The following is a 14645-nucleotide window of genomic DNA, read 5'->3' on the forward strand; positions in this document are numbered from 1 at the left end:
AGACATTGAGAGAGTCTGTGGCCTCTCGTGTCTTGATTCATTCACTCATTTCTGTTCAATGGTATTTCATAGGAAATGGGCTGATTGACCTTTAAAGAAATATTTCTGGCACATATCTTTATGGGGTTACAGTATGGCATATGGATACATTTTACAATGGCAATGTAAAAAGTGACTAATGTGTTTTACTCTACAGTAGTAGAGGGTAACTGTACCACATGGCAAAGAGTCAGCCTGATTAGCCTGGTAGCCATTTTGAACCAGAATCGTTACCACATTGACTTCTGGGAATGATGCCTTGCCTGAATGTGCAGTTTGACTCTCATTCCTATGATGTACGCCTTGTCCACCTCCTTTCTCTCTCTCTCTCTCTCTCTCTCTCTCCGTATCTTTTTTATGCACACACGCACACACACACACACACACATTCCAATCATACCACCATAGGGAGAGACAACATTAATACAGTGTCACTCCTTTCATCTCTGACCTTCCTCTGCACTTGATTCAATTAACTCACTGGGCTTGATGTTCACTTCCAAACACAAGACAGCGACATAAACAACACACACGCACACATGCCCTAAATATTTGTGCTTTACATCTTGACACAAGTTCCTCACAGGGAGCTGTAACCTACTGCCTCAACCAAGAGAGGGCAACACTGGCACATTTGGCCTGTCAGTCAATCTGCATCTCTGCTACTCTGCCACCATCCCTCTCTAATGAAGACGGCTGTTATTTGTATGTCTCAGACCCACCAGCAGTTGCTGCCATCACTCATCAGCACCCCTCCACCCTCATCAGCCTGGGAGCATGGGCAGTGGGGAGGGTGAGAGGGACAGGCAGCGTCATGCTTCATAAAGCTGTCTGTTACTGTAGGTTTATAGTTACTCCTGCCCAGGGCTGCAGTTGCAACTGGACGTTTTGAGGGCCGGCGGCAGTGGCGGCGTCTCCCTGATTCCTCTCCCCTCATTTTTCAGGCGGTGACAAGGACACAGCGCCCCTTTGACAGGACAGCATGGTACTAGAGGAGGCCCCTGTAGGTGAGTTGGTCTCATTGCAGTGCCGACCGTTGTAATGTATTGTGTATGAACACGGCCTGCCCGGCACACACACACACACACACACACACACACACACACACACACTGATATATCTGTGATATCATATCACACAGCACTGCGTACAACCCGGAGCAGGCATCTCTTTGTAAGGAATGACTAGGAGTAATGACTAGGATTCAGTTTCTTGGGAATCCCTAAACTTGACAAAGCCAATATCATGTTCATGTCTCAACAACGGGAGTAGAGGTTGGAGTCTCGTTAGGAATGCTGGCAGGTTTTGTGTGGGAGAATCTTCCTCCCTCACAATGGGACGGATGGTGGGAATGAAACCTTGGAAAAGCAACATTGAATATGAAAATAAGCTTTTTCTATTTCTCACTGTATGGTTAGACATGACCATCTGACCCAAAGATTGGCTAAGGGTTTATTGACACTTTTTTGGGACACAGGGCTGGTTTGGTAGGACAATTTAATTAAATAATGATTATCTGGGCTGGTTTGGTAGGACAATTTAATGAAATAATGATTATCTGGGCTGGTTTGGTAGGACAATTTAATGAAATAATGATTATCTGGGCTGGTTTGGTAGGACAATTTAATGAAATAATGATTATCTGGGCTGGTTTGGTAGGACAATTTAATGAAATAATGATTATCTTGGCTGGTTTGGCAGGACAATTTAATTAAATAATGATTATCTGGGCTGGTTTGGTAGGACAATTTAATTAAATAATGATTATCTGGGCTGGTTTGGTAGGACACTTTGAATGAAATAATGATTATCTGGGCTGGTTTGGTAGGACACTTTGAATGAAATAATAATTACCTAGGCTGGTTAGGTAGGACAATTTAATGAAATAATGATTATCTGGGCTGATTTGGTAGGATAATTGATTGAAATAATGAATATCTAGGCTGGTGTGGTAGGATAATTTAATGAAAGAATGATTATCTAGGCTAGTTTGGTAGGAAAATGTAATGGAATAATGATTATCTAGGCTGGTTTGGTAGAACAATTTAATGAAATAATGATTATCTAGACTGGTTAGGTAGGACAATTTAATGAAATAATTAATATCTAGGATGGTTACGTAGGATAATTTAATGAAAGAATGATTATCTAGGCTGCTTTGGTAGGACAATTGAATGAAATAATGATTACCTAGGCTGGTTAGGTAGGACAATATAATGAAATAATGAATATCTAGGCTGGTTTGGTAGGACAATTTAATGAAATAATTAATATCGAGGCTGGCTTGGTAGGATAGTTGAATGAAATAATGATTATCTGGGCTGGTTAGGTAGGACAATTTAATGAAATAATGATTATCTGGGCTGGTTAGGTAGGACAATTTAATGGAAGAATGATTATCTGGGCTGGTTAGGTAGGATCATTTAATGGAAGAATGATTATCTGGGCTGGTTAGGTAGGATCATTTAATGGAAGAATGATTATCTGGGCTGGTTAGGTAGGACCATTTAATGGAAGAATGATTATCTGGGCTGGTTAGGTAGGATCATTTAATGGAAGAATGATTATCTGGGCTGGTTAGGTAGGACCATTTAATGGAAGAATGGACATCTAAGATGGTAAGGTAGGACAATTAAGTAGGACAATTTAATGAATGATCTGAGTGGATTAGGTAGTACAATTAGGTTAGACAATTTAATGAATGAATGGATGTCTTAGTTGTCAGATAGCAACAGATCATATTTTAAAAGGTCACACTTGTGTATGTTTTAAAGATTTTTATGGGTGGCCTGTGTACTTTCTCAGAACAGCGGTGGCAAAACAGTACAAATGTTTTGTCCTCTAGTCAGATAAAGAATGGAGGGAGCTGCAAAGTGGCAGAGGACAAGTACTGTCATTCCACTGTCACTCCATCCATCAGCTGAGATGGGATGACAGTGGGAATGGCTGAAGGCTGGGCGCCTCTAGGGGTGGAGGAGGACAGGATAAAGGATGAAGGTGGCAGAAGACTGGAGAGAAGACGAGTAGACTATAGGAGAGATTATAATGGAAGAATAATTTGGAGAGTTGAATAAATATGAGAGGAGAAGGGAGCAGAGGAGAGGGGGAGAGTAACAGAGAAGGAGAGGAGGGGGTTTGGAGTAACAGATGAGGGGCTTACTGCGATTCGGAGGGGTGTGATGCTGCTTTAGTAGGATATTCCGTCTGGAACGGACAAACTGAGAAATCCACACTGCAGCTGTCAATTGTTCACCACCTACACACACCGCCTGTTAAGACACACACTCCATGTGCTACGCACACACACATTCACCGCCTATTCACTCACAGGTTACATACGCACACGCACGCACACACACACACACACATCAGTTTATGAAGATTTTTGTATTGAGCAATAGACTACTTTTCAAAAGAGCCCGAGATGTAGTTTTTCGTCCCTACTGTTAATCATTAAATCAAAATGAACCCTTGAGATATGTACATTTCTGAGGGGTTTGTCATGTTAAATATTAACATATTTTTTTTCAGTTGCAGTATCTCATCTGAGTAATTCAGGGATATTGACTTACGGTGTGGCACGTCCACACAGTTGGTTGTCCCTATAAACAATGGTTATCACGTTGCCCTACACCCCCCTTTTATCCACACCTCCAGAATGGATCAGGTCAGATCGCTATATAGGTCAATACAACATATGAGTATGATGTTAAAGCCTATAGACAACAGTTGATGGAGACGAGTTATCGTGCAAAAATTGTAGAAACAAGACAATGTGTGACACGATATAATACATCTCAAGGACAGGGCAGTGAAGACCTGATTAAACATATACTGCAACACATTGACAGACAGGCAGTCATGACGCACTGAACTATGGGTAAGTGAACTATGGGCATATTCTGGAAGTTCGAAAGTATGATGTTTTACAACCACTGGGATTTGACTTGATGAAGTGTATTCGGTCCTGTGTGGTTCAGTCGGTAGAGCTTGGCGCTCGCAATGCTAAAGGGCGTGAGTACGATTCCCGCTGGAGTCGCCCACATGTCAAATGTATGCACGCATGACTAGACGTAGCTTTGTATAAAAGTGTCTGCTGAATGGAAAATGTTATATTTAAATTGTGATCATTAGGGAATCGGCCTACTGCCCTAGGTATGTATCAAGTTGCCATTATAGTTCATAAGGCATTAATACAAGTGAATTACCCATACGTCAATGTACACACCTTACAAATACTATGGCCTTCGTAACTGCATCAATACTCATATTCTAAGTTTCAACACAAGCCTATATATTTTGCAGTGAATCCGAGGTCCTGTCATGGCAGATTTAAAATGAAGGATGATCAGTCCTCGGGCACATTACAGGCTTCTTTAGAAAGGCAGAATGAAACATGCTATTTCCCCATTTTTGAAATATTGGTGAACGTTTGAAACACTATTTCAAAGATATTCAATTTGTGTGTACAAATAGTTATACATAGATTTGATCATTTATCCCATAACCTTCACTTCAATATTTGTTATAACAATTTAAGATTGCAGGCTAACAAATTATATTGATTAAAAAAAATATATATATATATATATGTAAAAATACAAGTTCATTTCTGTTATATTTCGATTATCATATAATCTTCCATTGAAATAAAACCCCGTTCAATGTAGCTGTTGTCTCTGGCTTCTCACAGCTCACGTCCGTACACTCACTTCTCACTCACTCTCTGTAGTCCCGTTCCGTTTATGTTCTCACCTGTACGGAAGTGAACATAAAAGGCTGGGCAGGTAAGAATGTCTGAACCACGCAGGCACTCAACGTCTTTCCTGCCAGGTAAGAAAGACGGCGCATTCTCTTGTCGTTTAGCCTAGACAGTGATACCAAGAGAAGCTTACTAAGGCTGGAAATACCTGTTTGTTTTGTCAATTTTACTGTACATATGAGAGTACCAGAGAATGTTGTGGTTGTTCTTTCATATGCCTATAGTAGTAACCGCGAGGACCAATGGGGACTGCTGTACTTCTGCTCCTGATTCTTCGGCATTGGATCAACAACGTGGAGGGTAAGACCAGAGACCGGATCAAATGGCTTTGATTAATTAAATAACTTCTCCTTTCAAGCTTACATGTAACTGCAGCATATCCAGATTTTCCCCAAGATTATAGCAGCTTTATTTTACTTTTATAGAGGTAAATATTCCACGTCATACATGAATGCAATGTATTGATTGCATTTCAATTAGTTTATTTGATCCAGTGGTTTATATATACAAATATGTATTTTTACCCCCCCCCCCCCACACACACAATAATTATTGTGATTTATCATGATAACATAACCTAGCATTTGCTCTGGTTATTCATGCGCAAATTAACCAAAGACAGAGGCACTAAACAATCACTCCTATACTGATAGACAAATGTATAACACGCCAGACAAGCAGTGCCGTGAGAAGATGTAACCCGTGCTAGACCGGGACAACCACGCTGACCACTTCTATATTCTATATTCCCCGTGTGGTGTCCATGTAGGAACATGTTCGGTTGGCAGTGCAGTGACTTGTGACGAGTGTCTCCAGCTGGGTCCCCACTGTGCATGGTGCACACAAGAGGTAGGCTATACATCTAGGGCAGGGGAACCCAATTACATTCAGCCGTGGGCCGATTTTTACTTGAGCGGATGGTCGGGGGACCGCATTATAGTTATAAATAATTTGTGCCCTACAAATTGACCGCAAGAATTCCAAACAGATGCAATATTTGACAAAAACAGAAGGATTTCAAACTTGAATTACATTGGGATACGATCACATATGCCTCTCTATTTATGCGTGGGAATACTAGGGAACAGAGTTCCTGAATAAAAACAACGTTGACGCCATTTTCTGCTGATTGTACAGTCTTTTATGTCCAAGAACGAAATGTATATATATGTATAAAAATATATATCTATATTTTGCACAGAACTAAAATAAAATCACTGCCTATTGAGGAACGCTGATCTAGGGGATAACATTGATGCAAGTCCAGCAGGAAAACGTGTCATGAATTCATAAATGTGCAACTAGCCTAACTTGATATGGAATTCTGATGTGACATGTTGTTGATGGAGCAAACTGCAGTGCAGAGTAAAAAAAATATTGTTAATTGGTTTAATGGTGGCAATATTTGCAAATGATCTTCAGAAGTTCTACCTTTCAGGTAGTACTATAGTATGAATATGACTACTGACTGACGAAACACCAATAAAATATGTTAGAGTCTCTGTGTCAGATTGGTTGTAAATGTGGGAGTAAAACCTTGTGGTGTTTTTAACCTCTCAGAATTTCACAGACTCGTTTTTAATCAGTGAGCGATGTGACACGCCGTACCTCCTCCAAGAGAGAGGCTGTCCCCAGGACCAGGTAGAATTCCCAGTGACCACTTCCGAGGTCCTCCGGGACCAGCCACTCGGGAAGAAGACAGGAAATACCAACAGCACAGAGATATCACCACAGAAGATGGCCCTCAAACTCAGAACTGGTAAACCCCTATTTATACAGTTACTGATGGAGACCTGGGGGCAGTCGCTGTGTCCATTATTTATACAGCTATTGGGCACACTGCTCACACTGTGGGTACACGCTGGCGGTGATTTGAAGTTGATTTAGAAACTCTTTTTTGATGAATGAAGGATGTTTAATTTATATTTTCACACCATTTTTCACATCAAGATAATAATATGAATAGAATTCCTCACTAGCTTGGTCAGACCTTGAACTGAATGGAGCCCGGAGAGAGAGACAGAAAACCGTTTCTTACTTTTTCTTTCAGGCAGTGAGGTGACCTTCCAGGTCAGTGTGCAGCAGACAGAAGACTACCCTGTAGACATCTACTACCTGATGGACCTCTCAGCCTCCATGATTGACGACCTGGAGATGATTAAAGACTTGGGCTCCACCCTGTCCAAGGAGATGGCAAAGCTCACCAGTAAATTCAGACTTGGATTTGGGTCCTTCGTTGAGAAACCAGTCCTCCCGTTCATTAAGATCACTCCTGGAGAGCTGGATAACCCTTGTAGGTAGGGTACAGTGTGCTTGTGAGAACTGAATTGAAAACCACATCCTCTATGGTTGAAGTACAAATGAAGAGCACTTTCTTTATATAATAATATAATATATGCCATTTAGCGGACACTTTTATCCAAAGCGACTTACGGTCATGTGTGAATATGTGTGGGTGTCCCCGGGAATCAAAACCCACTACCCTGGGGTTACAAGTGCCATACTCTACCAACTAAGCTACAAAGGACCATCTTTCTGTGGAAGAGACAGATTTTCTCACTAAAAGAGCTTAGTAAACGACACAGTGTTTTTGAGTATGTCTATAACAAGCTTACTTGTTGTTAGTAATAGTAATATCTAGTAATAATTCATTAGTTAAACGGTGATGGAGATATTTGGCCCCCAATGTCTTATCTGTAGACATGGGAAGTCTGTTATTTTGAATTTGTCTTAGAGGGGGAACCCCGGTCATAGATGTAATACGCTATGTTTCTCTATGGTACTCCCATGCAGGAGTGTGGATGAGAGCTGTCTGCCAACGTTTGGATACAAACACGTCCTACCCCTCACCAGCAGCACAGAGAAGTTCAACAATATCATCACCAACCAGCGTGTGTCTGCCAACATCGACCTGCCGGAGTGTGGCTTCGATGCCATTATGCAGGCTGCTGTCTGTGGGGTAAGTGAGCGAGTCTGTGGTTCAGGTTTGATTTGATTTGTCCCCAAAGATGGTAGCCATTTTAACAGAATAGAATAGAGCCGAATAGAAAATAATACTGCAGAATAGAATCTAAAGGAAGGGAATAGAATATCTTTATTTTTCAAGGGAACTTCGGGCGTGCTTTGACAACAGACTATAGTATTATTGCGGTATAATAATCTCTCATCTCTCCCTGTTAGGACAAGATAGGCTGGAGGAACGACTCCATGCGTCTGCTGGTGTTTGTGAGCGACGCCGACTCTCACTTTGGGATGGACAGCAAGATGTCAGGCATCGTCGTCCCTAACGACGGGGAGTGCCATCTGGACAGCAACAATGAATACTCTATGGCTGCCCATCTGGTAAGGGGACAGTCACATCAGATTCATTTATTACTTCTATGACTGGGGTTGTAGTACAAGGATTCACTGTTTATGATGCTATAACATGGCTTTCATTCCTATCCATGGTGAAGGAGTGTCCCTTTACTGTAAAGACTACTGGCTCTTTGGGGCCTAGGCCGGGTCACTAAATCACTTTTTATTACTGTTGATGTGAAAAGGGCTTTAGAAATACATGTCATTGTTTCATTCATTGGGATGAAATACTATAGTCTGAGGTTTTTAAATACTGACTTTGTCCATCCAGGAATACCCAACTCTGGGACAGCTGATGGATAAACTGGTGGACAATAATATCCTGCTTATATTCGCTGTGACGGAAAATCAGAAACACAACTACGAGGTGAGAACTTCTCCTTCTCCCTCCATTGTCCTTTTCCCAACAGCAATGTGACGTTTACCTGTCAGAAAACACCGGGTGGAAACCAGGTATGCGGCAAGCCGGTTATGGAATGGAGAAGGAAAATGTATCTCTGTGTATCGTTGGGGTTCGCATATTTGATTCGCTACCTGCTCTCAGTGGACGTGTTGGAACAAGCCCTCTCTTCTTCCTGTTTTCGGTAGAACTTTACTTCCTTATGATGTTGCTGTGACTGGTCGGCCAACCTACATGAACAGTGACAGTGTGTCTGTTGTGTGTTTTATCACAGAACTATGCAAGTTTCATACCTGGCGCCACGGTGGGGGTTCTGGAGTCAGATTCAAGGAACATCCTGGAACTGATTGTGACGGCGTATAAAGTGAGAATACGATTCTGTCACTGTGGGTGTACAGTGTGTTTGTTAGTTAGCAGGATTATTGAGACTTGCGGAGTACATGGACACAGTGACCTCTGACTAGCTCCCTCAGGTTAGATCCTTCCTTTCTGTTTATCTCTTCTCTCTCCCTCCTCTCCCCACCACCCCTCTCCCTCCTCTCTCTCATCCCCCCCCCCCCTCTTCCTCTCCTCTCTGCACCTCGGTATGCTGTCAGCAGGTCTGCACTCGCCCCTGCTGTTTGATCCTCTATCGTGGCTCGCTGTTCCTCCCTACAGTCTAATCCCTATTGGCTTCAGGCCTACAGGCAGCGTGTGTGTGTGTATGAGTGTGTGCACGAGGGTATGCGCAAGTGGTGTGTGTGTGCATTGAGGGGGATGAGAGCAGACCCACAGCTTCTAATCACTTCATCAGACACTTCCTGAACAGCCTACCATAGCCAAGTCACGTCTGGCTCCTCTAGTTATGCCAAGGGGGCTTTATTCATCACCGAGCTAATGGCAAAGCACTTAGCATCTAGCATCTAGCATCTAGCATCTAGCACAATACGAAATGTACAGGACATACTTTATGTGAAAGCGATTAAGAGGTTAGCCACATTACCGATGTAGCTTATTTTTGTGATAGCTAGATATTGATTTAGTGCTCCTCCTAGTACACTGTACATGAGTACACGGTGTCTCAGCTCAAGCTGTTTCTCTCAAGCATCACACAGACCACATCTTCCCCAAAGGAACTGAAAGGATACAAATGTCAAGTACTCTGTCAACACTGTGCTCACTTAGAGAAAGAGTTATATTAGAGTCATACAGTATCTACCTCACTATACCCTGTGGTGATTGGCTACTAACACCTGGGATACCTGGGAGCTTGACGGAATACCTGGGAAGTTACAGGGATCATGACTCACACCGCTCAGAGAAAGGGACTTACCAATATAGTGGAAGACTAGGAATGAATAGGCCCAGCTGAGTAAACCTTAGCAGTGTTGGAACATACTGTAGACTTAAAAAGGGTGTAATAAGTCAGTGGTTGCAGAAACTTATAATGGTTCCCTTTCTCTCTTTCACACACACACACACACACACACACACACACACACACACACACACACACACACACACACACACACACACACACACACACACACACACACACACACACACACACACACACACACTCCTATTACGCCCCCCACACTAAAGAAACAGCATAATCCATTGAGTGTGAGGTAAAATACAGCATTGAATAAACAACAAAAAGACTCTTACCTGAACTCTTCCCTCACGAGGTCTGGGACCTGGCCATGACCCCGTTATAGGTTACCTTTGTGTTTCCAGGAGCTGCGGTCTGAGATAGAGCTGGAGGTGCTAGGAGACACAGAGGATCTACAGATCTCCTTCACAGCGATCTGTCAGGATGGGACGGTACTACCTGGACAGAAACGATGCTCCAACGTCAAAGCTGGAGACACGGTTTGTTCCCATTTTGCTCGTCAGCTGGTCAATGATATTAAAGAACAATATTCCTATATTTTCATATTGTCGTAAAACAAGTTTCCAACTGACTATACAGCCACCTCAATGCATGTATGATATGACACCCACCCTTCAATCTCTGTGATTCCCAGGTCTTCTTCAACGTGACCGTAGAACTCTCTGAGTGTCTCGACGGTCCCCAGCGTTTCCTCATGAAACCGGTGGGCTTTCAGGACCCCCTGGAGATAGACCTGGAGTCCCTGTGCTCCTGTGCCTGTCAGCAGACCCCCGAGCCCAACAGCAGCCACTGCAGCCTGGGCCGGGGATCTCTGGAGTGTGGCTCCTGCCTGTGTGATCCCGGGTACATGGGCTCCAAGTGTGAGTGTACGGAGGAGAGCGTCCAGAGCAGTAACTGCAAGGCCAGTGGCGCTTCGGAGTCCTGTAGCGGGCAAGGGGAGTGTTACTGCGGCCAGTGTGTGTGTCACCCGTCTAGTTTCGGACGCGTCTACGGGGCCTACTGCGAGTGTGACGACTTCTCGTGTGTGAGGTTCCGAGGGTTACTCTGTGGAGGTGTGTACGTACGGTCGAAACACGGACTCTCATGACGAGCGTTGTGGTTTCACCTCTTCCTCTTTTGATGAAAGCAGATAATGTACTGACATCACAATGACTCAGTAATATAACATATGACCTTCAGGATATACTGTAGTTACTTTCTTGCGTGCTAATGTGCTAATGTGTGTGTGTGTAGGTCACGGGGACTGTGACTGTGGCGAGTGTGTGTGTCATAGCGGCTGGATAGGGGAGTACTGTAACTGCAGCAGCAGCAGGGACACGTGTGTGTCGGAGGACGGAGCGCTGTGCAGCGGACGGGGGAAGTGTGTGTGCGGGAAGTGTGTGTGTTCCATGCCCGGAGCCTCTGGAGACACCTGTGAAAGGTGCCCTACCTGTGGAGACTCCTGTAGCTCTGCTAGGTAAGAAGAACACACACCTGTCCAGTTTCCCAGTGGGTCATATATTACAGTGCCTTCAGAAAGTATTCATGCCCCTTGATTTATTCCACATTTTGTTGTGTTACAGTCTAAATTCAAAATAGATTAAATAAATACAAATTCACACCCATCTACACACATTACCCCATAATGACAAAGTGACAACATGTTTTTAGACATTTCTGCAAATGTGTTAAATTTTTTATCCAGAAATATCTCATTTACATAAGTATTCACACCCTTGAGTCAATGCATGTTAGAATCACATTTGGCAGTGATTACAGCTGTGAGTCTTTCTGGGTAAATCACTAAGCGCTTTGCACACCTGGATTACACATTATTCTTTTCAAAATTCTTCAAGCTCGGTCAAGTTGGTTGTTGATCATTGCTAGACAGCCATTTTCAAGTCTTGACATAGATTTTCAAGCCAATATAAGTAAAAACTAACTAGGCCAATCAGGAACATTCAATGTCGTCTTGGTAAACAACTCCAGTGTATATTTGGCCTTGTGTCTTAAGTTATTGTCCAGCTGAAAGATGAATTTGTCTCTCAGTGTCTGTTGGAAAGCAGACTGAACCAGGTTTTCCTCTAGGATTTTTCCTGTGCTTAGCTCTATTCCGTTTAGTTTTATCCCTCAAAAAAACTCCCTAGTCCTTGTCGATGCAGCCACCACCATGCTTAAAAATATCAAGACCGGTACTCAGACCGGCACTCACTTGTGTTGGATTTGCCCCAAACATAACATTTTGTATTCGGGGCATAAAGTTAATTTCTTTACCACATTTTTTAACTGTTTTACTTTAGTGCCTTGTTGCAAACAGGATGCATTTTTTGGAATAGTTGTATTTCATACAGGCTTCATTCTTTTCACTGTCATATAGGTTAGTATTGTGGAGTAACACTGTCATATAGGTTAGTATTGTGGAGTAAAACTGTCATATAGGTTAGTATTGTGGAGTAACACTGTCATAGGTTAGTATTGTGGAGTAACACTGTCATATAGGTTAGTATTGTGGAGTAACACTGTCATATAGGTTAGTATTATGGAGTAACACTGTCATATAGGTTAGTATTGTGGAGTAACACTGTCATGTAGGTTAGTATTGTGGAGTAGCACTGTCATATAGGTTAGTATTGTGGAGTAACACTGTCATATAGGTTAGTATTGTGGAGTAACACTGTCATATAGGTTAGTATTATGGAGTAAAACTGTCATGTAGGTTAGTATTATGGAGTAACACTGTCATAGGTTAGTATTGTGGAGTAACACTGTCATATAGGTTAGTATTGTGGAGTAACACTGTCATATAGGTTAGTATTGTGGAGTAACACTGTCACGTAGGTTAGTATTGTGGAGTAGCACTGTCATATAGGTTAGTATTGTGGAGTAACACTGTCATGTAGGTTAGTATTGTGGAGTAGCACTGTCATATAGGTTAGTATTGTGGAGTAACACTGTCATATAGGTTAGTATTGTGGAGTAACACTGTCATATAGGTTAGTATTGTGGAGTAACACTGTCATATAGGTTAGTATTGTGGAGTAACACTGTCATATAGGTTAGTATTGTGGAGTAACACTGTCATATAGGTTAGTATTGTGGGGTAACACTGTCATATAGGTTAGTATTGTGGAGTAACACTGTCATATAGGTTAGTATTGTGGAGTAACACTGTCATATAGGTTAGTATTGTGGAGTAGCTATAATGTTGTTAATCCATTCTCAGTTTTACTCCTATCACAGCCATTAAACTCTGTAACTGTTTTAAAATCAATATTGACCTCATGGTGAAATCTCTGAGCGGTTTCCTTCCTCTAGCAACTGAGTTAGTAAGGACGCCTGTATCTTTGTAATGACTGGGTGTATTGCTACACCATCCAAAGGGTAATTAATAAGGCATTGGAAAACCTCCCTGGTCTTTGTGGTTGAATCTGTGTTTGAAATTCACTGCTTGACTGAGGGACCATTCAGATAATTGTATGTGTGGGGTGCAGAGATGAGGTAGCCATTCAAAAATCATGTTAAACACTATTATTGCACACAGAGTCCATGCAACTTATTATGTGACTTGTTGAGCACATTTTTACTCCTGAACTTCTTTAGGCTTGCCATAACAAAGGGGTTGACTTATTGCTTCACGACATTTCAGCTTTTCATCCTGAATTAAATAGTAATGTTGTAAAAACATAATTCCAGTTTGAAATTATGGGATATTGTGTGTTGGCCAGTGACACAAAATTCAGAATGTGGAAAACCTCATGTGGTGTGAATACTTTCTGAAGGCACTGTAGGATATCTGTTTCAGGAATGGCAACAGCGACTGTAGACAGTACAGCAAACAAATACAGTACTGAAAGTGATGAGATCCCAACACTTATAGCAAATGTCTAGACCACACTAGCCCACATCCTGTGAAATCTTGTTCCTGTTCCACACTAGCCCACATCCTGTGAAATCTTGTTCCTGTTCCACACTAGCCCACATCCTGTGAAATCTTGTTCCTGTTCCACACTAGCCCACATCCTGTGAAATCTTGTTCCTGTTCCACACTAGCCCACATCCTGTGAAATCTTGTTCCTGTTCCACACTAGCCCACATCCTGTGAAATCTTGTTCCTGTTCCACACTAGCCCACATCCTGTGAAATCTTGTTCCTGTTCCACACTAGCCCACATCCTGTGAAATCTTGTTCCTGTTCCACACTAGCCCACATCCTGTGAAATCTTGTTCCTGTTCCACACTAGCCCACATCCTGTGAAATCTTGTTCCTGTTCCACACTAGCCCACATCTGTAACGGATTCTTCTGTTGAAGGAGAGGCAGACCAAAACGCAGCGTGGTTATTATGATACATCTTTAATAAAGATGAAACTAGAACAATATACAAAAACAAGAAACCGTGAAAAAAAACCGAAAACAGCCCTATCTGGCGTAACAAACACAAAGACAGGAACAATCACCCACAAATCCCAACACCAAACAGGCTACCTAAATATGGTTCCCAATCAGAGACAATGACTAACACCTGCCTCTGATTGAGAACCATATCAGGCCAAACACAGAAACAGACAAACTAGACACACAACATAGAATGCCCACTCAGATCACACCCTGACCAAACAAAACATAGAAACATACAAAGCATTTGACTAATTGATTCTTTACGTTGTCTTTGTTGTCGCCTCTTTTCAGTACTGAGGGCATCAAAAGACAGCCAACACACACAGTCCATCTGACC

The 14645-nt window shown here is 42.4% G+C and overlaps 1 protein-coding gene across 3 annotated transcripts in view; it reads left to right on the forward strand.

Moving 5' to 3' along the window:
* Positions 1-917: 917 nt before the first annotated feature.
* Positions 918-14645, forward strand: part of LOC109884436 (integrin beta-6) — a 17244-nt gene continuing 3516 nt past the window's right edge. Inside the window, exons 1-12 of one of the 3 annotated variants that reach the window (XM_031792426.1) lie at positions 918-1046; positions 5026-5101; positions 5571-5650; positions 6362-6560; positions 6852-7098; positions 7595-7760; positions 7982-8143; positions 8430-8525; positions 8833-8922; positions 10278-10412; positions 10568-10985; positions 11167-11389. In XM_031792426.1, the coding sequence (XP_031648286.1) occupies positions 5044-5101; positions 5571-5650; positions 6362-6560; positions 6852-7098; positions 7595-7760; positions 7982-8143; positions 8430-8525; positions 8833-8922; positions 10278-10412; positions 10568-10985; positions 11167-11389 (1874 nt within the window). In that variant the 5' untranslated portion in view covers positions 918-1046; positions 5026-5043. Of the gene's footprint in view, positions 1047-4768; positions 5102-5570; positions 5651-6361; positions 6561-6851; positions 7099-7594; positions 7761-7981; positions 8144-8429; positions 8526-8832; positions 8923-10277; positions 10413-10567; positions 10986-11166; positions 11390-14645 lie in introns of those variants that run through there. The other 2 variants (XM_031792424.1, XM_031792425.1) reach the window with 2 other exon arrangements.

The sequence above is a fragment of the Oncorhynchus kisutch genome, linkage group LG16, assembly GCF_002021735.2.
Source record: "Oncorhynchus kisutch isolate 150728-3 linkage group LG16, Okis_V2, whole genome shotgun sequence".
Lineage (NCBI taxonomy): Eukaryota > Metazoa > Chordata > Actinopteri > Salmoniformes > Salmonidae > Oncorhynchus > Oncorhynchus kisutch.